This window comes from Nyctibius grandis, chromosome 4, assembly GCF_013368605.1.
Source record: "Nyctibius grandis isolate bNycGra1 chromosome 4, bNycGra1.pri, whole genome shotgun sequence".
Lineage (NCBI taxonomy): Eukaryota > Metazoa > Chordata > Aves > Nyctibiiformes > Nyctibiidae > Nyctibius > Nyctibius grandis.
Window position 1 is genome coordinate 74,686,675 of NC_090661.1, and position 26,274 is coordinate 74,712,948.

General features: G+C 37.0%; 1 protein-coding gene across 1 annotated transcript in view; it reads left to right on the forward strand.

The window, feature by feature from the left end:
- Positions 1 to 26,274, forward strand: part of PARG (poly(ADP-ribose) glycohydrolase) — a 71,070-nt gene that overhangs the window by 4,196 nt on the left and 40,600 nt on the right. The window contains exons 3-8 of the mRNA XM_068398809.1: positions 522 to 1,505; positions 4,009 to 4,195; positions 5,360 to 5,482; positions 6,792 to 6,875; positions 7,970 to 8,044; positions 25,409 to 25,501. Of these exons, the coding sequence (XP_068254910.1) occupies positions 522 to 1,505; positions 4,009 to 4,195; positions 5,360 to 5,482; positions 6,792 to 6,875; positions 7,970 to 8,044; positions 25,409 to 25,501 (1,546 nt within the window). The remainder of the gene's footprint in view (positions 1 to 521; positions 1,506 to 4,008; positions 4,196 to 5,359; positions 5,483 to 6,791; positions 6,876 to 7,969; positions 8,045 to 25,408; positions 25,502 to 26,274) is intronic.

The window sequence follows — 26,274 nt, forward strand, 5'->3', positions numbered from 1 at the left end:
GCCAGGAAGAGTTGTGATAATGATAATACAGAAGTACAGAGGGCTCAATTACAGGCTCGTAGGTGGCAGCAAAGCAGATGCTTGAGGAGGGTATGAATAATTTTTTCAGATTTCCCTTGGAGTATTGCTTTTATATGCCCTACTCCAGCCTCACGGACAGACTACAACCTAGTCAGTTTTAAGCAGAAAGTAGTGTAAACTTTTTTCATGTGGAGAAAATAACTAAATAATAGCTTAATACTATTTGATTTGAAAATAAGGATAATGAATCACTGGAATAGATTTCTAAGGTAAGGAGCTGATTCGTCATCCTTTGGAGCCTTTCAGTGGAAATAGACAGTTACTGAGCTACGTTCCCCAGTGCAGTAAAACTTGTTGATCCTGGTAGTGCTCACTTACAGAGTATAATGCGTAAAGTCCTGTAGTTTCTATTGTATGTTTATCATAATTCCTTTTAAAAAATATATATATACAGAAATTTAATTTGGAGATAAGACATTAAATTCCCTTTTCTTCCACAGCTTACACAGCAAAAGTAATAACAATACTGAAGCAAATCCCAAGATGACTTCCATTAAAAAAGATAACTTTTGCGAGCATGATGTGAAAAAGCTAGAGAATATTTGTCAGCAAAATTGTTCAAAAATATCTGTGGAAGTTGGTGCAAAGCATGTAAATTTGCCTCAGATAGGCAGCATGTATAACTGGGAGGCTGAGGACAAAGATCCAGTCTTAGACACAGAGCCTGTGAGGGGGACGCAGTCTGGAGACCACTTTCAAAACGCCAACATTGATCAGATGCACAAACCTGTCAAGCAGGCTCAGAGGGGCTGTGAAGAAAGCAGTGACAGTTGGACTCAGCGGAAAATATCATCAAGCAGGGCTTTGAAAATGGGAAATACAAAAGTTTCTTCAAAAGACACTGAGACAGATGGACAAGTGGCTTCATGCAATTCACAGAAACTGAAGAGTTGCAATTCTGTCTGTTTAACTGGTGAACCAGAAGAAGGGGATGTAGTTCCAGAAAGTCCACTTTCAGATGCTGGTTGTGATACTTGTGTATCTGATCTTAGAGGTCGTGGGAAACTGAGCAAATGTCAGAGCAGTTCAGGGGATTCACCTGCTTTTGAGAAAGAAAGTGAACCTGAGTCACCAATGGATGTAGATAATTCAAAAAATAGCTGTCATGGGTCAGAGGCTGATGAAGAAACTAGTCCGTTTCTTGATGAGCGAGAGGAAATTAATATGTCAAAATCCGTAAACAAATCTTTTAGGATTCAATATGGGGATGCTGAACTGGAGTCAAGAAAGTCCCATTTTTCTGCCAAGGGCTGTGAAAGCTTTGAGGAAATAGATAATTCTGTTAAAAAGGACGGTCCGCGTACAAAGTCACCTGGGATCTCTCCTGCTCCATCATCAGAAAGCAAAGGTGCAAAACAGGGTGTGAAGAGAGACTCCAAAATCACCTCTCACTTCATGAGGATACCTAAAATTGAGGAGAAAAGGTAGCATGCTGTCTGCCTCTTCATCTGTTTTTTCACGCTCAAAAATTTCCTCTTTGATAGCGCTTTGGAGGCTGGATTGTATAAAGAGTTTTGCAAAATGTGTGTTAAGACACAAAGACAACTTTGACATTAGCTTGAAGTAACTTATTTTTAATGGGACAGCTTGTGTTTTTTTTTTAAAGGATATGTTTGTCCAGTGCAATTTTGTACATCATTGGAGATCTGTTAAAATTGGGAATTAAAGAAACTGTAGGAAGTTGATTTTCTTTATTAGAGAAGTGATTTAAGACCATGGGATTTTCAATGCTTGGAAACGAATGGTGATACAGAAGTGCTCTATGGAGTATAGCTCTAGCATTCATTACTTCATTCAGAATACTTGAGGAAACTGATGTTTTCTTGTTTATTTTTAGTTTCACCTGCAAAAATAGTTTTGTTGAAGCATCAGTGCTACTGATGCTTTGATTGAAACAGACATGAAAAATTTCACTTTTGAAAGCAGTTGTAGAGATGTGTGTTTTGGGGCTTTTTTCTTGGCTTCATTCAGAATTTGGGAGAGAGAAGGACTGGTGATTACATACTACAGCAATGGAAATAGAAGCCCTGAGCAGGACCCAGGACTCCGTACGCTAGGTGTTGTGTAAGGGCAAAACCATAATCTCTGCTCTGAAGAGCTTAGATTTCAGTGGGAGCTGAGAAAGTGAATACACAGCAAAGGAGTAAGCAGAAACAAGGGGACTCTGTGTGTTGGTGTAATAAGCAATTATCTCGGTAGACTCAAGTCCTTAAAGCAGGGCAAGAAAGTAGTTTTGCATGTCCTTACTGGGAGGTCCTTTCTGGGTGTGAGGAGCAGCACAAACCATACTTTTCAAGGAAATTAAGAGGGTGACGGAGGGTGGCTAACTAGTGGCAGGAACTTGCATTTGTGAAATCTTAAGAAATGAGTAGGCTGAGAGTGGATTTGGAAAACAAAGGTAGTTCTTAGGAAAAATGGATGGATGAAGAATTTGCTAAAAAAAGTATGGAAAAGAGGGTCAAAGTTTAAAATTAGTTTAGGGAGTACTCTTTTCACTAAAACAAGTTGCTGTTATAGTAAAGCAGCAGAGGCTGAGGCTTGCGTTTGTCAGTGCTAGAGCATCATGTGTTACAATAAATCCATATTTGAGAAGGGAAACTCATGCAAAAGTTTTGCTGTGTGAATAGATGGGAAACCTAGCAGTGCTTTACAGAGTAATTAGTAAGGTAGAGTATTAGGCTGTAGAGATATTATTTTTTCTTTTCTTATTGGGGCCTAAACAAGATGATATGAAGGTTATAAACCTCAGTGCCAGGCAAAATAGTGGTAGTGCCTGTGGTTCTTATGAGGGGAATCAGAAAATCTTAAAGCTTTCCTCCTGGTGTCTGTTAGACCAGGTCTACAGCAGGTAGTAGAGTGGCTCAGATCTTAACTTGCGGAGAAAGAAGCAGTGGTGTATCAAACAGATTTCAGTCATCAGTAATGCTATGCCAGAATTATCCTTCGGCTCTCAGATGAGCACAGTGGGCCTGTGCCCAGTGTTGTGCTGGTGTGGCTACACCGTTTGCATGTGATCAGCCAGGATGGAGGCATTGTCTGCACCTGAAGATACTGGCATATGCATAGACACAGCGGACAGGTTGGACAACATCTTTATCCAAGGGTGGAGTGAGTTCGTGAAGGGGAATTTAGAGTGTCTAAACAGTACCTCAAAGTGTAGGCTTTTAACTTGTTTTGCATTTTACTCTCTTTCTCTTGCATGAAAAACATCTAGTACGTTACATCAAGCATACAGCAGGTTCAAAATTTTCTCCCCCAAAATATCTCAGATCTGTGCAAATACCTTTGATCATTAAAGAGGATTAGTTCATCTGCTCTTGCATGTATTTGAATTTTGCAAGTGTTTTTTGTATTACTTCTATTGCAAGTAATGAATTCCTTCCATTGCAAGTATCGTATGCCTGGTATGAAAAATACAACCCTAGTGAGAAAGAGTGGTTAAGAAGTTTTTAGTTGTGGTTTTTGGGTTTTTTTGGGTTTTTTGAGTTTAAAGAAGGAATATGTGCATCTGTGCATGCACACGTGTTTGTTTTCTAACAGTTGAGAAGGGGCTGTAGAGGGTATCCTGACAAATGCAGACCAATGAGTCTGTCTCGTGTCCATGGATGAACAGATCCTGTTGGGAAAGAGCATGACTCTGCAGAGGAAAACCCTGCCTTGCTAACCCACTGCAGTTCTGTGAAGGTGTTTGTAAGCCTGTAGAGAAGAGTGTTTTGGTAGACATCACGTTACTTGCCTGTGTTGGGGAGGAGGAGGTTATTGGTGGCAGGGGGTTTTCCCCTAATAAAGCTTTGGCCTGGGGCCACAGCAAAGGCTAGCAAATAAACTGACTCTGTTATAAATGTAACCCTGGAGTGGAAGTTTGTGTATTTGCCTACCAGGTTTTTCAGTGGAAATAAAATGTTTCAACGTATTTTATTTTAACAGCAGGAAAGAAAAGTGTGAATTCAAACCGCAGAGGCCAGGAAGGAAGATTCCTAAATATATGCCACCTCCTCTTCCAACTAATAAGAAATGGTTTGGGACACCGATTGAGGAGATGAGAAGAATGCCTATGTGCGGGGCCCGTCTTCCTCATCTGCGACCCTCAGCCAATCATACAGTAACCGTCAGAGTACGATAATTCAGTGTATTATCTGAAATGAAGTTTCTTACTGAATTGTTCAATAGTATGAAATGCCAAATGTTAGTCTTATAGTATTAGCAGGTTGTGGAAGTCTGTCTTTGCCGTTCCTTGTGAGCAGACTGGGACAACTGATTTTCCTGAAAATTGACTTTTCTGATGCACAGAATTAGGATATTAAGATCCAAAAGAAATGTAGTTACGGTTTTACTGCCTCTGGCTTTTAGGGACAAGTATTTTTCTTTTGCATAGGTGTATGTGTACTTCCTTGTCTGAGTTGTAAACTGTGGGAATTTAAATATGTCTGCACGTAAAATTTGTACTTCAACATTTCCATGTTATATTTTCATTTTAATATGAGTCTGTTTTGGGTTCAGGATATACAAAAGGCTCAAGATATTCAAGATATGAAAAAGACAGAGAATGAAGAGGAGTTTCTAGCAGTTTTACCACTGCATTTTAGATCAAATCTGATATATTGTCCTTTAATCTTTTGGAGTAGTAGGCAGTTAGATTATTGTTGAAATAAAATGTGTGACCATAAACCTGTAGGCTCATGGATAAATTCCAGACAAAAGAAAAGCATGTGAAGTTTAAACACAAGTTCTGAGAGAATCAGTGCTGCCAGAAGGCCGTATAGCAGATGAAGTCTTTAAGAACATCACACTATTTATTTTTACATTTCTGATATTCTGTGGAGTAAACTTGAAATATTGCCATATCTATAATGGTTTCTCATCCTCTTCAGTGTTAGGTTAAAAAATGTTGTTTCTGCACATGACTATGGTAACATTTGAAACCGCATTTGGAAAATTTGGTTGAAACTATGTAGATGCGTAAATTCATAAATGAGGAAGTCTTTAGCTAATAATCGAACATAAAATAATTGCATATATTACCTTTATTTCAGTGTATTTCAAGAGGTCAAACGATAAGGTGGTGTTCTTTTCACCAAGTATAACATAAGAGTAACAGATGGATTTTTTTCTAACTAAATATCCATCATGTGGTCAGTTTGTAGCTTTCCCCTTTCCAAAAAGGGTGGCTATAGATGAGAGCTTTTTTTAACTATGTTTTGCTTACTTTTTATTTCTGCCATTTAAAAACTTGAAAGTAAGAGTCTGAGCTTTTTTCGCCCCTCCTTCTGTGTTGCAGGTAGATCTTCTGAGGGAAGGAGAGGTGCCTAAACCTTTTCCAACTCACTACAAAGATTTGTGGGACAATAAACATGTTAAAATGCCCTGCTCAGAACAAAATTTATACCCTGTAGAGGATGAGGTAAGATAAAGTATTTACAGTTGTGTAATCAAATAAGTGTTTGCATGTAGGTGAGTTTTTGTTTACTGCATTTGCTCAGTTGGCAAACTGTGTTTGGAATTGGAAAATCAAATAGATGAACATACCTGGTCTGAAAAGCTGGATTCTGGGTTGTGATGCTTCAGGCAGAGCAGAAGATTTTTTTTTTTTCTAGTAATTATTTTACCTAGCCATTGATTTGATGGTGTGTATATTTCTATCCTTATATGGACTGTAAGCCTTACTCCATGTAAGGTATATATTTATATACTTATGAATTTATATGTGTTATTTTTTTTTTTTTTTTGTGAAGCAATTTGGCTTGCCAAAACATGTGAATGAATTTGTAACCACATTTTGATTATAATATTCTGTCAGGTATTGCTGATAGAATGAGGTATATCTGACTGCTGTTCTGCTAAAACAATGGCGGAGAGATTAGAGGTGGCCCTGCATGGTTTGTTGATCTGATATTTCTTGTCACTGCTCAAGACTTACTTAGACATACCCACTGAAATACTTTAGACTGTGGTAAATAAAATCAGCATGTGTGTCATGTAGTGAAGACTGTATAATGATTATTGATACTTGGATCTGGAACAGAACTTTTATAGCCTCTAGGAAATAGTCTTTTCATTTATCAGTTTCACAGGTACAGTGTAAAATGAATTTAATTGATATTTCAGAGAGAAGGTGATGATAAGATCTTTGTTGCCAGTTGAGCAAGATAAGTTGTCTCTGGCCTTGTGGTAGTCTCATAAGAAATGTCATCGTTGCTTGCAACAGGCAATAAGACTTTCTGTTGAGGAAAAAAGTCACAGGATGTCTTAAATTTGCATTGGCGCAAGAGTCAGCCACAGAAATACACTTCTATAATCTGTCCTTAATGTTCTTAATATTACATTTTTATAAAGTTAGTTTTTGAGTTGTGGATTTTATAAACTGTGGTCATGTTTTATCTGCAAAATCCACTTTCTTCATGAGGAATGTACTGAACATCATTTTTCCTGCTTGAGATGGCATGAGGAAGAGTGCTGCAAATGTGAAAAAAGCTCTTTATGAATTTTGTGAATGCTTCAGTTACAAAGGAACTCTTAAGGAAGTAAAATGCAGTGAACTAGAAGTTGCAGAAGTACTTTACAGTTACTCAAAATATGTGGTTTACTTTTAAAGAACTTTACAAATAAAGCAAACTATTTAAAAAATGTGGCAAGGAAGACAATTATTAGTAAATATGTCTTTCTGTTTTGAATAACTTAATCTGACTTTGTTTTGGTCTTTTGTTTTAAAGAATGGAGACAGAACTGCTGGAAGTCGATGGGAACTAATCCAAACTGTCTTACTTAACAAATTTATTTGTGCGCATGATTTGAAGGTAAGCTTGACAATTTGGAATCAAGTCTATATTAATAGAAGTACATTCAGGCTCTCTGTGTACTGTTAGTGAATCTGGCTCAGGCCTATTTGTTTAATCACTTATAAAAATAAATTTTTAAAAAAATCTCTGCCGTTCAAGGGATTCCCTAATGAATTAAGGCTCTTAATGACTCTTAAGTGTTACCACTGAATTTATTAAGTATTATTAAAATGAATTGTCTTTTATAAGTCTACACGAAACTGTGTCTGGCGGTATATACAAGTTTGTGGTAAATGTAGCATGTAAGCTTTTTCTGTAACCAGATGGTAGGGTGATGCACAGGTGAGAGAGTTTGAAACAGGAACTGTTCACACCAGTATACTCCACTGAATTGCAACAATTCAAGCTGCTGAAAAAAATCTGTAAATTTTGGAGACTAGTGCTCTGTTTATTACTCTTATAGCTCTTGTTGACTTTTAATGAATTGTGATTTGGACCAGTTTAGGATTGCTGCTAAGTTTTTTGTGAAGAATAGTGTAATTTAGATTATACCTGAAAGGCAGGGAAGGAGGAGCATGCAAAAGCTACAGATAAACTTCAAACGAGTAAATGGCGCTCCCCCGGCAACTAATGGAACTTGCCTTGATAATACTGTTATATTTGATGAATTCTTGAGAATTTTTTAAAGGTGGTTGTTGTAATAGGCCTATTTCATTTTGTTGTGGTTCTGATTCTGTAAGTTCCTAAACTGGTACAACTTCTGCTGTATTGCTCAGGGACACTTTTTTTTTTGGTATTTTTAAAGAGAGCAAGCATGGAGTGAGGAATGTTTATGTTGTGTGTGTTGTAGGCAGATCAAAGTATGCCTTGTCTTGTTTTGTGCTGGGAGGAAAAACCTGTAGACTGAAGCTTATTCAGTGCTAAACCTAAAATACAGCATTCAGTATCATGGAGTCGCACCATATTAATACAGTTTTATGGGTTTTGGTAGGCTCTGTAACAGGTTTCAGCCACCAGATGGTACTGTTCCTTCAAAAAGGAAATCTCATGGAATTTTTTTTCTTCTGTTAATAAGTATCTCTAAGCTTTATTTTGTTGTGCTCTTTCCCTAGGAGGCTATACTGAGATACAATGTTGCTTATTCAAAGAAATGGGATTTCACAGCTCTTACCGACTTCTGTGAGAAGGTAAACCGAGTCGATTTAAAATAGGAAGAAAAGTAAAACATAAGTGACTATTTTGTTTGTATATCTCAATGCTTTTGGCTATATTTCCCTTTTCAAGAGTAAATGTTTTACAGTCATCACGTGTGTGGACAGTTATTTGGCTTGTAACTTCAGTTGAAATTATAATTATACTTTATAAACTGGATTAAATCTTAAGCAGGTAGTTTGAGTGCTTCAGTAACGACTAAAGTTACTGAAGGTAAGGTGAAAAATGCCTTTTCTCTATATTATGAAAACTAGATTTATTAATAAGTTAATATTTCTAGTGTAATGGTTTCTTATTTTAAAAAGTGTTGCTCTCTTTTTCCTTTTTAAACAACTTCAATGTTATATTACAGTGGTGTTTGTATAGGCTGTGTTTTGCTGGTCTGGCAGTAAAATTTTGCTGTATGCTGAGATGGTGAATTTGAAGTGTAGAGCCTTTGAAAGATTGGGAAGGTTTTTACGATTTTATGTTATCTTCCTGGAAGAGGATGGAAAAGAAAAATAAATAGTAGATGGCAAATGGAAGTTGGACTATTATTAATGTACATCCTGACTGATGATCAGAAACTGTGCTAATTCAAGTGGTATGGGAGATTAAATGAGATGCAATAGAAATTGTTTTATTTTTCTTCCACCAGCTCAGAAGTGCTTTTAAGACATGTGCTTGTTTTCTTGGGAGGGGCTTGCTAAGCTGTATTAAGGTTCAGTGGAAATTAAATTTTATTTTAAGTTAATTTTGTTAGTTATGTACGTTTAAAATAGATGTCTGCTTAATTCATGTGATCAGAGGAACTGTTCTTTCTATTGCCTATTTCCATTGCGTATAGGGACTACTATTTTACAGAATGAGTTTTGTTTTGCATGCAACACAGTATTGTTATTACTGACAGAAGGTACCTATAAAACTATTGGTGGTATCATATTTGCTAGTTTTGAGAGCTACTGTGTTCACCCATCTTGCCAATTTAGTGCTCCCTCATCTCATATGGGGGGGGTCACTCTCTTTTTCAGGCTGTCATGGCTGGATGGTAGAGGCTGTGGACATTTGGCCTCTGCTCCTGTTGACTCTTGTACTAACTGAAATTAATTTGGCCTGTTCAAATATTCACTCTTATGTTATTAAAGAATACATATTTAAATTATTAGAATGTTTTAAAGTACAAGTAAACTATTTATTTAAAAATCTGACTCAGGAATATACCAGATTTGCATCGTATTGCTACAAACGCATCTGAGCTTGTCCTTATGTGCTCATATCATGCATGAGTTTGGAAGATACGGGTGGTTAGATTCAGAGCTCATCAGCCAGGGAGAGTAAGTAATATCAGCTGTCTCCAGAGAAAAGAGAAACAATATGGAAATAAACTATGTATCGGGCATCAATCTTTCACTGAGGGTGAAAAGGCAATTTCTGTCACCTGGGAATGATGATTTATTTGTGAGGTTCCCAGATGAAAGGAGAGCTGTTTCAAAACACAGATTTTGGACCAAGGTGAAGAATGTGTGCAGCAGTATATTAAATAAGGAACAGTGAAGCACTATAAGACAGTGGGTCCTTGTAGACCACAGGAGCAAAATCTTACCCTGGCTTTGTTTATTGAATATATTGAGTTTAGTGAACAGAACACGTGGAGGGGATACATCTTGTAGAGAGATGTTTAAATCTTTTCTATTATTAAAGGAGTTGTGAACTCTTCAAGTTTTGTAAATCACCAAGGCATCTGCTTTCAAAGACTCTTTGCAGTCTGCTTAAGTGAGCAGCTATTGAGTGAAAAGTTGACATCCTTTGTGGAAATGACCTAAATAGCTGTCAAGAAGTGTGGCTTTTGAAGTTACTATATTTGGGACTTAATGATTAAGGGCTTACCATTGACTTGTGTATTTTCTTATTTATTTTATGGTTTTGAGGGAATAGGGGAACTGTTTCAGGTGAGGTTTTCTCAGCAAAAGTTGAGAGGGTTGGTTGGAAGGAAAGCTGGCTTGAGTAATCAGTCCAAAGGTAGGGGCAGCAGCACAACAGAGGGAGAAATAGTCATAAATATATATTAAAAGAAAGATTTAAAAAAGAGTCTATGATCCTCAAATATCTATTTATATTCTTGGGCACAATTGACTTGCAATGCATTCTTAACCAAGAATTCTGTGGTCTGATTTAGAAGGGAGCTGGGTCCACAAACCTAATGGTCTATTTTAATGATTTGAGGCTACTGTATTCAGATATTCCTTCAATAGGTCTGTGCTTGGTAAACTATAAAGTACCATTTGTTATGTTATCTTCTGATTTCTGGACACAGCTCACCTTATCTATTAAATGCTTTCATATCAGTATTACATTGTGCTTCCTATTTTAAGTAGTTTCCTTCCAAGTTACACAGTCAAAATATGCATTATTTTTAAATCCTACTTCTAAGATTCAAATCAATTTTCTTGTAATAACAATAACTACCAGTTTATTGGACTTAAGTTTATTTTCCTGTAAGATTAAAACACTTCCAGCTTTCCTAACTAATGAGAAATAAATATCATGTATGTGAGCCAGGATTTTTTTCCAAAACAACATACCCTGACACATATAGGTTGGCCAGTTCTACAGTTTGTCCAAAGGGTTGTCAGAAGAGGGAGCCCTCATGCTATTTTCAAAAGATGCTTTTGGATGCCGGTTAATGTGTGGAAGTAAAATTCCTATGTGTACAGTGAAATAAATTTGGAAGCTTGGGGTTTTTTTTTTTTTTCCTTTTGAAAAGTTCATAGCACCCATCAGTAATGTACGTAAAGCTCTTGGTGGCTTGTTTGCTTCAGACATCTGGCAGTTTTGTTGTCCTCTACAGAATTTCTACACTGTTGTATTGATTTGTTTTGCCATTTGTTTGTTAATATTGGCAAACAGGCTTAGCATTTATTCAAGTTATTACTTAGTGGATGAAAATTATTAGTGCTAACATTCTTCTTCTTACTTGCAAAATTCTTGTCACTTGGAAGTCATCCTTGCATCTGTTTCTCCAGAACTTACCTAGAAGCCAGACAGGAAAGAATAAATAACAAGCAGAAAAGGATGAAACCTGATGAAACAGCTGTGGATGAAGCTGTCTCAGGACCCACAATGTGTTATAGATGAGTGTTATTTATGTGAATGATTATAGGTTGGGAGTTTATTACATGCTTTTGATCAACAGTGCTACGTACTGTAGTGTAGTTTTTATTTTTCTTTCTTGTAGATTTGCCCTTCCACTTCCAGGCAAGACCAAATTCCTTTGCTTTTTCCCAAGTGCATGAAATAAAAAATCTAGTAAGGTCATTCAAGGCTTATGTCTTACACTAATCTGCAACAACAACAACTTTATTTAAAGGGAAAAGTAGGGTTTTATCATTTAAGACAGTCACACAGTCTGCTGCTTTAGATTGGGCCTGCTTGTTCCGGACATGTTTTGGTTTTATTGTATCACTTTAAAGTCTCAGACCTTAAGCATAATTCTTGTTAATGTTTTTTTCATGAATTCTTCCTCTTATTGCTTGCATCTGTCTTGCTCTTTCAGGAACAGAGGGGTGTTTAGGTCTGAAAATGACATGACATTGTATAAGCAGTGCATAACTTTCCTTAAAGCTGATCCTTCTTTTAAATTCAGTTTTAGTTGCATAGTATACAAGAACTTAAGTCAGCAGGATTTATGTTGTGAAGCTTCAGGAACCTTTGTGATATAGAACCTCTGTTGTCATTAAAATCTGAGCTCTTTTGAGGTGAACCAGTTGGTGGGCAACCTCACAACTTGTTTTTGTCCTTTACAGCAGAACTGTATCAAACTGAATTATTTGGTCCCATCTAAAACTTGTGAGATTTAGCATCAATACTTAAGTTAATAACAAATCTACTGAAAAAAAATATGTAAGACAGACACTTAACGTGACAAAAATGAACTCTGCAGGCAATGAAACAACAATGGGTGCTTTTATTGCTCACGTGGTTTAATTTCAGACTTCTAAATTCCTTTGAAACCTGGAGAACAACTGTAGCATTTACATCATTTTAGTGTCAGAAAACAAAGGAATAATGCTCATATGCAAGTTATCTAAGTTATAGTCTTTCCTGATATGCTTCAGTCAAAGGAAAGAATCAGATCTGGTCATCTGATTTTTAGCTACTCTTGCTGCTTTTTTGTATATGCAAAGCAGAAAGAGAGTGACACATGTTATGTATGCTGCACTGTTAGCATTTAGGATTCCCCAAATATTTGTGTTTAAAAAGTTACTTTGTGAAATAATGTCTGTATGCTATTCAGTGCTGAAAAGGATTAAATCCAGTACTTAGGCAAACTGTAGTCTCTGGTGATTACTCATGTATTGGAAATTGCAAACAGTTTAGGCCTAAGTTTGATCTCTTAAGAAGCATAGACCGAAGATTGGAGTTTAGGTAAATTTGTGTGACATAGACAGTGATTGTCTCTGAGCTTCTGTGAGTCATCTGAAAAATGGATCACAATACATCTTGCAGATGTTCACATTGCATACATAACTATTTTATATTTGTCTGAGCTTGAACATCTTGGTGGAGAGCTTGTGTCTGTGTAAAGTTTGTGTCTGTGAAATGGAGAAAATACAATGAGAGGAGTCAGGAAAGGTGTAAAGGTATGTAATAGTTTCCATATGAGGAACATCTAAATAAGCTAGGACTGTTTCATCTGTTCATCTTAGTTAAGAGAGAAGTGAGGAATGGGTGTAATAGTGGTGTCCAAAATGAATGTAAGAGAAGGTGAAGAGGAAATGACTGTTCATTTTTCTCGTACAACAGTTATGGAACACCAGATGAGTGTTCCTAGCAGGTAAGGATTTCAAAACTAGACAACAGTAATTAGTTAGATACTGTATAAAAGGCTGTGGAACTCCTTGTCAGGGGATGTAGAGGATGCTATGGCTTTACATCAAGTATTGAAGGGATTTGGAGAAATTGCAGGTAGAAAGATCCCATTGACATCTACACAGATACTGTGATGGACTCGGAAAATTTCTGAAACTGCTTATTACAAGTAAAGAGTGTTGTGAGGAAGTGCTGCTGATTACTTGCTTTTCTTGCTGTTAGGCTTTTCTAGGTGCCTTTTGTTGATCACTATCAGGCAGGTTTTGGGGCTTTCATCAACTTTTGTCCATGTGTTCTTATGACTTTGCTGGGTTGAAGTTGAGAGGCAGAAGTGACCTTGTCACGCAGGCCCCATTGTGGCATAGTACCAATATGAGATTTTGCTGACAGAAAGGCATGGGGATCTATACACTAGCCTCTTTTAGGAGGGCAAAATAATAAAGGTAATTGACATTTTAAATGAACCTCACGTGAAGGCACTTATGCCTTTTAAAATTTGTTTTTTCAGGCTCCCGCAGAACTTTAAACCCTTGGTGCCTACGTGATGCAAGTAGGAAGACTTAAAGGGGTTATGTTATTGGTATCTTTACAAAGACACTCTCTCATTCTCCACTGTATAATAGTTAGATTTGGCTTTTAGTGGTGGAAAAAGCATGTATGTTTCTGCTATTTATGGATGTGTTGTGGTCTTTTTGTCTTTTGGGAAAGCTGTTTGAAGCCAATCAATCTATTTAATGACCAGGATCTGCGTATGTGCTGTTGATTCCCATATAAATTCAACATTCAGGAAATCCTTTTCTATTAGGAAAGAAGCTGTACAACTTTTACATTTGGATTTTTCTGTGAGATTGAAAGAAACATGATAATGCTCTTTAAAAAGGCTAGTTTCTTCTCCTCTCTATACTTAATTGCTGAGAAGAACCTTCAGCATGAAGGAAAAGAATGAATGTACCAGACCACTTTATCTGTGCTCCTTTTTCTCCTTTTCCAGTCAAGCATGAGTTCGCTGGTTTTAGCCTCAAAACTGGCTGTTAGCAGATTTTTTTTTTTATGGCACAAATCTCAGCTTATCCTAAAATCTGATAAAAAGCTAAATCGTGAGAAAACAAGGTTAGTTGTCAAGCTGAAGGAATATATTGTTATTTTTCTTCACCCTTTAGTTATGCTTTTACATGGTATAGAGTATGGGCTATTAAAAATGTTTGTCTTAAATTACAGCTGTAATTACTTTTGAAACAGAATTAGAAAAGGAGTCCCATTTCTCCCTGCTTCTTTCCATTAAAATTTGCATGACTGTCATACTTCAGGACACTAGATCCTTTTAGAAGTCCGGAACAGTTAAGTTGTGAGGCTTCATTATTGTCTGCTTTTACATACAGGTGTCTACCTGCAAATTTTGCTTAATAACTTTTTCAGATTTTCTTCGAATGTCACTTACAAATATAGAAACTTATTAATGTATAATATGCAAGATAAATATGTAAATAAATTCATTTATAAATACAACTTTTTCTATTTTCCATAAATATCACACATCCATATTACAGATGTTTTGCTCTTCCAAAAGTCTGGTTTCATTTTCTTGAAAAATTGAAGTTAATCATTGTACTAGAAATTATTTTTCATTTGCACAAATCCTTACTGCTTAAATTTTGGCCTAGCAATATTCATATGGATATGTGCATACACTTTCTAAGATACCACTTTTTTCTACTGAAGGTGTTCTGTGCAGATTCCAGAATATAGGAGAATATTCTTAAAGTGAGGAGTGGCGGAACATATTCCAATCAGTCTTGTTTCTGTTCGTCAATGCTTTGCACTTAGGAATAATTAAAATAAATAGAAGAAAACTCTTATATTTCACTGAAAAAAACTAACAAATGTGTTATTGAATTGCTGAATTGTGGTGTAAACCTAGTAAAACCTGAGATAATATCTACAGAATGTGCTTAGTGCATTTTTTTTCAAATTATATTTTCTTATTTGAATGTATGTTGCTATGTAGTATACTAGCACATTTGGCATGAACCTGGTACTTTCAGAAAATGTGTCAAATGCAAGTAATTGAGTTAAGATGGAGCATATTAAATGTTTGAGGACTGAGCAGGAAAATCAGATGTGCAAATATTGGCAGTAAGTCTACTTCTCTAAGAAGAATCGGTTGCATTTTGATATCACTGAGTTGATTTGAATGAAATTGGGAAGTGTCTTGTCAATGAAATACTCCAATTGCAAAATTTCAAACAGCGACAGAACCCCACAGCCTTTAAGTGTGTGTGGTCTTAACCTTAATAACCTTGATTTAATAACCTTAAGAAATTTTGGAAATTACCTGGACAATTTTGGAAATTATACTTCCTTTTTTTTTTCCATCTAAAAGAAAACTATAAATGCAACATCTGAAAATTATGCAACTGTAGTATAGTCTAGTTGGATTGTGGTGGAGCTCTGGATTTTCACTCATTTGAAAAAGGCCAGACTGTTTAAGAACACCCACTACTGTTACGTACATGCATTATCTTGGGAGATTTTTATGTTCTAATAAGGCTTTACCCCACTCTTGTCTCCTAGCAGGTCTTATGTACCACGTCAGTCTTTCCTGTAAGTTTTGTTGTTTGAATGACCTGCTTGAAAAAATGATTGCTGTAATCAGTGATACTGGAATAGAAGGAATTTTAAAGTGCCAAATTGTTCTGGTGACTGGGTTTTTGATAAATCATTTTTATAATTGTCTGGACAGTACTAACAGAAGTGAGCATTGTACAGAGATGTCAGCACTACAAATGGAGGCTTTTAAGCAAGAAACAAAATGTCCCAAGGCTGAAAATAGCCTATCCATTGCTCCTTGCTGGATTTCATTTTAGTCCAGATGTTTTCAAACAATTTTCATTACATCAGATTACCTTTTTAAAATCTAAGCTGAAGAGGTCTTTTGAGTGTGCCACGAAGGGTTTTCTTTTCACAGTAGCAGAAAGGAATTTGTCCCCATATTTAACAAAATGTGAGCTTTTCTGAGGTGGTGGGAATATGCATCTTGTACACATTCAAAACATTAGAAGCTAAGCATTGTAAAGGAGAAGTAGCATAGAGTACTGAATTTCAGGCTTATTGTTAGTTTTCTGTGCTTTCTCAGCAAAGGAGTTGAGTACCTTTCAAGTGGTGTTTCGTAAGCACCATGGCAATGACTATTGCATCAGACTATTGACTCTGAATTACCAGGGAAGGGATATATACACATACCAGGCGTAGAGTTTTAATTATATGGTGTTTTAAGTGTTTGTGGATACTTAATGCTTTGAGACAATGTAAAGATACACCCTGAGGATCTCTTCCACAGTTTTTCACTGTATTGAGAACATTCCTGTTTAAAAAGAAGAAACAAATCTAGTAAATATAAATGTTCTGGTTTTAAAAGCTACCTTCTGATAGCTTATTTTTTGTTTTGTTTTGGGGGCAGAGGGCTGATGAACAGATTTCTTTGCTTCCATTGGATTATGTGTAAATCATCATTTATCTGTGCTGACCTATCTATCCCAAATGACTAAGAGAAGCTCCTTTTGGTTGTGGTGGTTTTGCCTAGCAGCTTTGTGCCTTTTTTTTTTTTTTTTTTTTAAATGCCTGGAGGAGTTAGAATAAAGAAAACCACTAATGGTGGTCAAAGCTTTGAAGAGAAACACTCTCTGAAATAGTGTACGTGGAAGTAGGGAAGAGATAAAGAGACATTGCCATTGTTAGGATGACTATGAAGGCATAAATGAAGTGTATTGTAACTATATTCCCTATTTTTCTCCTGCTTTTTCATCTGAAAAACTGAATTTGTTTATATTGCTTCTTTGCCGAGTTTGTTACTAGTTTCAATGCATTCTTTAAAGAGCAGGTTTGCAAAGGTGGCAGAGCATGTACCCTGGAGATGGTCCGAGGGTCTTATTTGGCCAATATAATCTTAATTACTGGATATGTTTCTCAAGATATTGATTGAATCTATAATACTAGCAATCAAGTAAAAAATAGTCTATAGCTTTGTTGAAATCTACAATGCTATTGTGTTATCTTTAGTTGATCCTTCTTTTTTCCCTTCTGTCTGTACTTGCCTTTTTTTGGTAATGTTAAAGAAAATATAGCTTTCATAAGAGCAATAGCTATGTTGTCTCTTGAAGCTTTTAGTGCCAAGGTTATTAGTTTCAAAAGTGGTTGAAAAAAGTTGCAGTTAAATATCTAATGTCTTTTGAATGCTTTCATACTACGGGTCTTAGCAGATGTTTTTAAAATCATAGCAGTATTAAACATTTTTTTTCCCCAAGTACTGTCTTTAGAGAGGTAAAAGTTTTGAATGAACCTGGAAACGAATCGTTTTCACCCTTAGCTTGTGACAGTCAGGTGAAAGATACTTTTCTCCCTTATGTTACAGCCTTCCTGTAGAACAAGGTCACTGTCCTTTCCACTACTTTGTACTTCCCAAGAGTAACTCAAAAGTATTCAGAAAGCAGTGTTTGACTTTTCTTCCCAGGACTCTGCCACTGCTTTGGAAATGGTTGTGATGCTTCTACTCATTATAGAATCGCTTTGCAAGAGCGTACAGGTGGAGTCTACTGGTGGCCTGTAGAGAATCAGGACTGAGATTTTACTCACTGGTAATGAAAATGATTGAGGTTAGATTTCTAGTACCTTGGAAGTATAAACTGGGCTTCTAAAACCATTGAGAGGAGATGGAAAAATAGATATATATTTTGGTCTTAGTTTTTATTTAAATGTTGAAAAGCTTTTGGAACAAAGCTGCTGTTGTTAGGGATGATACACCTGAGAGACCATTCCAGAGTTGGATTGGCAGAAGACGTGAATGAGCCTTCAGGCAGAAAAAAAATAAACAAAAATGAATTAACCTCTGCCTTGTAAGCTGTCTTCTTTTTTCTTTTTGAAGTGTCAGTCTGTGGTTTTGATAAATGTCAGAAGCATTCTTCTTCTCAAATAAGATTCTTCTCTGCATAATCCAGTGTTACGTTTTTTTTTTCCTTCTTCCCTCCAAAGATTACTTTGTCCTTCCTCTGGTTTCTAATCAGCCAAGTGCTCAAGAAATGGGATGGATTTGACAGCTAAGTGTGTTCCTACTGAATTAGTTTTGTAAGCGAACTAGAGGAGGCAGATGAGAGTTTATTCTTTCCAGCAGTTTTGGAAGTTCATTAACTTAATAAAATGGAAACTAAAGTCCGTGTGTGTCGCCTGCTCCCCCCCTGTGCTTTGCTTCTAGGTTTTAATCTTGTTTATGTGTATAATATTTTACATTATGACAGAGAGTCTGTTTTACATTGGCATACAAGTTTGCAGGCTGCAGCCTTCTCTCTGTCTGTGTATCAGATAAACACATTGTGCAACAACTATCAGTGTAAGTAGTATTAAACTACTCCCTGTCCAGAAGAACAGCCTTTGTAGAGAGTATGACTTAGTGAAGCTTTTTTTAGTTTATTGGGGGTGTATTAAGTTAATATATTAGTTTTCAAAGTCACCCAATAAGACCTTGTTTAGGCTTTGGGGGGCTTTTTGTTTGTTTTTTTGTTTGTTTGTTTGTTTTTTCACAGCTATTCCAAATAACAGATTGAGAGGGGCTGCTTTTAGGATTCTGTAATGTTTAAAAGCACTTATGACAAGGATTAGGGGAAGAAGGGGAGTACAGATTGGCAGTCTGAGGTTAGTTTACTTTCAGGTAAAAGCCTTAAATGTCATAGACAGTAGCTTGGTTATTTTACTGGCTCCGAGGAGTTCTAGTCATGGATCTAGACTCCACCATGTTTGTGTTACACAAACAGCGTGCGACTTCTGTATGAGACAGGAGAACAAGTAAGTAAGTACAGGCTGCTCTGGAAGGAAGAGAAAATTAAGACAACATTGCTTAGTGCAATAAAGGAGCAGCCACACGTTGTGATTGCTTAGGTAAGTGTCATTTCAAAGGAAAGCCTTAGCTGGAGGGGAATAGTGAAGGGGATGCTTCAGGATGCCTGGGACATTCTTCTGTGGAATATACTTTAAAAAAAAAAAAAGTGGGAAATAGAAATTGTTAACATTATCCAAAAGTGCACAAGAACCAGTGTCTTGTAGAATAGTGCAAGAGCACAACTGAACTCTTATGTCTCATTTGACAGTGAAATAGGAGCCTTTGGAGGGGAGGTACAGTCTATGCATTGAATGAAAAAAGCAGCATTTTAAATGCTTATGGGTAGAACAAGACTGTTAACAGTCTTAAAAAGAAGTTAAGCCCTCAAACACAAGTTCCTATTGTCCTTGTTCCCAAAATATATTTTTTTATTTTCATTTTTTTGCTTTCCCTGTTATCCTCACCAAAATGGCAAAGTTACAAAAGTTGATCGAATTTTTTTCAGGAGACCATTCTGAGTTGTGTCAGACTTCATGGCATGCTCCACCTGCATATTCCTTGCATGCGGCACTAAGCATATCTTTCTCTTTGTGAGAACGTGAATAATATTGCTTTGTTCACGTATCTTTGTTACTTTCTTTGAATTGAAGACTTGAAGGAGGTTTAATAATGATATGTCTAGGTAGGCTATATATGCCCTTATTTGCTACATCTCTGTTTGCAACCAAGTTTTTCAGCTTGGAAGTGTTTATCATGTGGATCTTCATACCCTGTAAAAATATATAGAGAATTTTTTTTATTTGAGACAAATTGAAGATAGTGGAGAAAGAAAATGAAAAAAATTATTCCTGAAATTAGGAGAATGAACTTACTGTGAATAGAGTACATACAGTTACGCAGTTTGTCAAATCAATTAGGAGGCCATTACCACTCTAACCATATGATATCTTACATTAAAATAATTAGGAAAGCTGTTACTGGAAAGGTAGTTCAGTATAGTAACTGATGGTACAGAGCACTTAGAAACTGAAACAAAGTAATTCTAAGAAAGTGTGTGAGGTGTTACTGCAGCTGGGAAGGAAAAAGTCAGAAGCTCAAAATGCATTAGAACTAGGAAATAAAAGACACAAAGTCTGAAGGAAGCACTCTGATTTTCCCCTTCATGCTTAAGAACATGGTTCAGTTGGTCCTTGTCCTGCCACAGAAGTTAATATGGGGAAATAAAACCAAACAAATTGAAAGCATTAAGCCATTGCTGTCTTAGCATGCTGGTTGCCTGTTGGCATGATGACTCTACCTTCCCATGTGATAGATAGAGCTGTCCAAATTTGTGTTCTGTATGTGCAGTTTGCTTGGTTTGATGAGCTGTCAGATTTAGATTTAAACTCTCTAGCATCACTATCACCCCATGCTACCTCAGATCCTTCTTATGAGGACTGTCAGGCATAGTCGTTCATTACATTTTGAAGAACTGGTTTATAGTGACAAGAGGCCATTCCTTATAGCAGTGTTTAGTCGAGCCTCTTTGCTGCAGTATAAAAGTTCATTTTGCAAAATTGTGATGCAAGTTTGGCCAAGAGCTCTTACCTCTGCTATGGCTTGCTGAACCATTTGTGTTTTATGAATTGGAGCCCTAAGTCATGTTCATTTAATCAGTCACTCCAGTGCAAATCCTGATGAAATCACAAAGTGATTTCTTTGGCAAAAGGCGAGTCATGCTTTGCAACTCTGATTCCATATACTTTTCCCTTGGGGTATAACCCCTGTTTTTATTTCATTCCTAAATAATTTGTTGCATGATTGGAGGGCTGTGAATAAAGTCAACAATATATTTTTGTTTTTATTTCAAATCCTGAAGGAAGCTGCAAAGGACATGTATACATAATAAGGAAAGGAGAAACTGATCATTTGTTTAAAAACAAAATTGCAATGATACTTAATGTATTTTCCTTTATCAAAAATTGTTGAAAACCATTTCATATTTTAGAATTCCTTAAGTTATAAAACAAATGTTAGCTTTTAAAAATTGAAATCCAATCCTTTCTCTCAACGTTTGCATAGTTGTAGCCTTGAAAAAGACCGTACATAGTTAAAAGCACATTATCGAATCAATACAGACATTCCTGTACTAGGAGATTTACTTCAAAGTGAGGTGCTTGTAACATCTTCATCCTAACTAGAATATTATTGCTTTTTCAGTGAGAAGAGTTGGAACTGGTATCTGCCTTTGCAGCCCATTGACAAGGGGTGTGACCAGTTCTGTTTCACCTACCGCCCACCCTGCCCAACATCTAATAATGCATGACTTTTTGGTAGGCTGGTTGGACTTACTAATGCAGTGGAAGACTCCTCCTTCCCCCCCCCCCCCCAAGTTATTTTCTTGTCGCATTAGCAAGCTGAAGGATCTCAGGAAATTATCAGATGAACATGGGAACATGAATGATGAACTTATCAGGAATTATAAGATGAACATGGGGGGGGTGGGGGGGGAGTGTTTGGGGGGATAGAATGACACATCCTTCTTTCAGCAGCCACGAATAAGTAGAATATATAATGTGACTCTAAATATGCTGGATTTTACATCAAGTACAAGTCACTGCTTCCTAAAGAGGGTTTCCTTCTAAATAAATCTTCATTCAGTTCTGTGACCAGGTATTCTCTGTGCTGCTTCTAGGTTCTCTCAGGTTGGCATTTGCATCGTGGGATGTCTGTCAGATGTGGCTGTGGTGTCAGCACTCCACATCCTGGAATCCTTTTATGTTCCATGATTGAATGGTCTTTTTTGCTGCTTTCAAAGTCTGAAAAGTCTGTCACAGATAAAACCAGGCTCTATGCTGCGCTGAGCATAGCTAAGAATATACAGTGGCAGTGGTTGGTCTACAAAGCTGCAACTGTGGTGGCATGCTGGTTTAGTGGTCAAAAGAGGGTGAGGGTCAAGCAGCCAGGGATTTGCAGGTGTTCTTTTTTGTAGAAACCTCATAGGAGAGTTACCTGTACAGGAAAAGTCCATGGGCAGAAAGAGTAAATTATGATTACATGGATGTGGCTGTAACTCAAGTTACTTAGTTTTTTTAGAAACTTAAAGCAAGGAAGGATACATATTTCTGTCTTACTGCTACTGTTCAATAATGGGTTATAGCCTCAAGATACAAATGGGAAGCACAGGACTGAATAGCTTCCTAAGGAGTTATTTTTAGGGAGAAAGTTCATTAGGGAGAAAGGTAGTTTTGTTTGGGGTGTTTTGGTTTTGTTTTTTGGTTTTGGGTTTTTTAAAAAAACAGCACCTGCAGTTGAACAGAGTTCTTAGATTACGCACTGCAGCAGCTATTTTGGGAAGTTATAAGATTTCTGGGAAGAAACAAACTATGTTTGAATTTGAAAACTATTGATGTACTTCCCTGCAATATTTAGGAGACCTTTGCCTAAATAGGGGAGTATTCAAAACAGGGATGCTTAGGCTGCTGGGTGGTTTGATTAGAGAACAATGCAGAGTTAGGAGTTTCTTGGCCAGGTCTCTGAACTCACAGTGATCATCTTTTTAAAGTTGTGGGGTCATTTAGGTGACTTACCTTGTGAAAATGTTTTCATGGCACCCAACTTTTTTCGCAAAGAAACACACCTTATTTGTCATTTACATGTAAGAATAATCTGTCTGAAGTCCAGTGAGAACACTTCTAGGCACTAACAGCTCCAAATTTTGAGGTTTTCATTAGTGGAGGTCTAGTAAGAGTCATGCATAGGAATAATGTAGAGAGGAGAGCATGTTTTGGTACAACATTAGGAAGATAAGGAGGAGGAAAAGTAGAATTTCAGAGTTTAAGAAGTGACCTTATGCATCAGAGCTGAGCTGTGCAATTGCTGGCCCTGCTTCTGTTTTGGGAAGAAATTGCTTCATGCTATTATTACATTGTTTTCAAAGGAGCATAAAGAAAAGGTTGAAGTCTTGACAGCTATGACAAAGTCCAGTACCATAATGTGTCACCAGATAAGTGATACTGTATAGTCTGTGGCAGTCAGCAAAGCATAGCAGCCACTATTTACGTGTCAGCTTTGAAAGAGGAAGTGTTACCCGAAGGGGAGTGAATATCGGAGTTTGACAGCCTGGTAGACATCTGAGGTTAAATGTCATCTTTTGAATAGATTTAACTTACATATTCATTTTATGTATTGAGATCTGAAATTCCAGCCTTTAAATGCTCATTTTGTTACTTTATGGCGCTTAAAAACATTGTGCCTAAGAACAGAGCAAAGTTTCCTGCTAGAGCGTATGATGCTAAAGGTTAGGTCATAATTTTCAATATCTGATTATACTGTGTAAATATGTAAGTGCATATGCAGCCAACAACAGGAGAGAGAGATGCATCTTGTTCATTTCTTAACCTTAAAAAAAAAAATAATTTATTTTCAGTAATAAGTTGTATGTTACTTGGATTCCTCATCTATTGTATCAAATGATTTTCACATTTTCTAGGGTTACTGTTCTTTGTAAGTTCTTGTTTCAATTTAAAACTTCAAATTAAAACCTTGTTTGTATGTCTCCATGAGCAGCATATATAATGCATGGAAAGTAGCTGTGTAGGTATTGGCATTGTTTTATTTCCCCACCTTCCCTACCATAAGTTGTTTGTCCTTTGAGCATTTGCTTGTGTTTTGTTTTTTAACTTCCTGAGTACTTACCCCTTTATATCACTTGGAACGGGAAGGAGCAGAGCAGAAATACTTCTATGGTTATTTTAATGATCTTCAAAGAACAGAAGTTGTTAGCCTTCAAACAATGTTTTCAGCTTGGCATTTATGGGGTACAGTATGCTTTGAAACAGAGGCATCGTGTTTTCCTCTTCTCAAGAAAACTGCTGGGATCTTTTTTACATTCTGAAGACTGTGTGAAACTTTCTATTGACATGTGAATTACAAAGCTTTGATTATATGATTAAAAAGATCACTTTCTGTGATTTCACAATTAGTCTTAAGTGTTGCAGAGGCTAAATTTGATAATCTGTTGACGCTGTTTCATTCATTCTGTCTGCTATTGTTTTTGTGTGAAATTGGTAGTAAATCCAATTACTTTCTAACAGTTTTACTTGAAAAAGAGTATTCTATAGTTTTAAAGCCACAGTTTCAGAATTTTAATGCTTTTAATCTAGAAACTGGCAGAAGGTAGCTGTCTCAAATACAGATTCCCTGGATGTAGGGGAAAGAGGGAGGCAGAAGGCTGAACTGTGACCTTCATCTTCCGTTCCCCAGCTGTAGCACAAGTTGTGTGTTCTCTTCTCTCTGCTTTTTGCCTTAAACACAGCATGCAGATCTAACAGCCAGTCACATCTGGTGCCTGGATCGCTAGATCAGGGGAAGAACTGCACCACTGCACAGGAAGATGGAGCTTGTGCTTTTCTCTCCTTGATCTTACTTCAGCCTGTTCATACAGCAGAACGTGAGACTTCTGAGGATATGGCATGCTTTTGTGCCACTTTGTGTATTGCAACTGCACTGCTTTATATTGCTTTTCTTTTCACAGCCTCCCATTCATGTGTCTATCCTCGCTTTTTTTTAGAAGAGTATTGTCCACTGTAAAGCACTGCAAAAGTACCTTTTGTACCTTTTAAAAATAGGTGTATGATACGTGAATGGGGGTGTGGGGTGTGGGTGGGTTCATCTGAACCCTGGGTATGTGATGTTGAGCTCAGAACTGGCAGTGGTTACTTAGAAGAGAGATCCTGGACTTTCTCTGAATACATTGGCTTGATATGCTTTGGCAGCCAGACATGCCAACAGTGGGCTAGACAGTGTCAGAAAGGGAATGGAGAATGGGACAAGAAGGGTTTGATGTGATTTGGTTTTGAGTGTAAAAGCTTTGAGAAGCCTTATGAAACATTGGTGTGCCCATTTTTTTGAGTGTTGTCAATTCTGGTCTCTCCTTCTCAGGAAGAATGTTAGAGCAGGTAGAGAGGGGCAGCTAAAATAGCTGTAGGCTCAGCTGTCTTACAGGAAGAGACTGAAAAGATTGCAACTTCAGCATGTGGGACCAGGCAGGCTGCACCCTTTAACGTATGTCATCCAACAGCTATAGTTCTTGAGGGAACATGGTGGGTGGGGGGACAGCAGAAAGTGGCCAGGCTTGCATGCTCTTCTTACATAGCACTTCCTGTTGCTGCTGCCGAGGGCCACTGATCTCACGCAGCAGTGCCTTTCGTGTGTCCTTAACAGGAGAATGTCACAGGTACTGGTCTTGGACCATGACCTGAGTATGAAAGTTATGTAAATCGTTCCAGTACTTCTGTGGTTAGGTAGTGATTGTTGTCAGTTGAGAATTTGGTTCATTCCTGTGGAAACTGTCAAATGATAACTTATTCAAGGTTCCTTTACAGGGCATTTGGTGACATGCTTTCTCAACTGCAACTTTTGAGAGTTGTTTCTGTATTTCAATTAGTGGATTATTGCAAGTTAAAATGCAGTGAGGTACTACTATGAAAAACACTACAGACTTGCATGAAGCCAATAGGACTGATTTTTTTTCTCTTGTATCTTTTGGATGGATCCTGTTTTCACAAACTTCTCATACAATCATTATTTTTGAGGTAAAAGTCTTTTCCCCCTGCCCCTTTCTTTCTTTCTTTCTTTTTAATAGGTTCTTGAAGACGCAGAAGCTCAACATTTGTTCCAGTCTATTCTTCCTGATATGGTCAAGCTGGCGCTCTGTCTCCCTAGTATCTGCACCCAGGTAAGTAAACACAGCTAGGTAAGTGCTCTGTGGCAGACCGCTTTTCTGCAAACTGTTACTAATGGCTAAAGTCAAAACATCAGGATCATGTTATGTTCTTAAAAAAAGTTACAGTTTTTGTGTTGGATGTAGCTGAGGCCTAGGGAGCAGAATAGACAGTGCACATCTATAATGATATAATAGAACGTAAAAAAAAATATATCTTGCTGTCATATTTTTAGTCTGAACTTCAGTAATGCTTTCCTTTCTATATGCTGGAGTTGCTTCTAGCTTTTCTTAAATGAAATGACCATGAACCCGTTCAGGTTTGAAAAATAAACTGAAATACTTGAATAATCTTAAAACATCTAATTTTTTATTTTAGGAATTTTTTCATTCTAGAAGTAGTATTTTTATAAAGCCTTCGTTTACTTGGGAGCATATTTTGTTCTAGTTAGAGCATCGCAATACTTACGAACATACAAAACTTAACTAATTCTTTATTATTGTTGTGGGAATCAGTTCTGTAGGAGTAAAGCTGATAGAAGTGAATAGGGCTGATCAAGTGAGGATGTATGATAGGTAACACATTAGCAGGGTAGGGACTCTTAATTTGTAAGCTCCTTTGTTACAATTTTCTAAATTGATTTTGTTGGACAGGAGCAGGGGAAATCTCTCCCTACTCTGTTATGCTGCATGTGTCCTACAGTAGATACATAACTTCAAACGGTGTGAATATTTCTTGAAAATTTTTTTACTATTCACTTGATGGGGGAAGTTCTTGAGAATGCTAT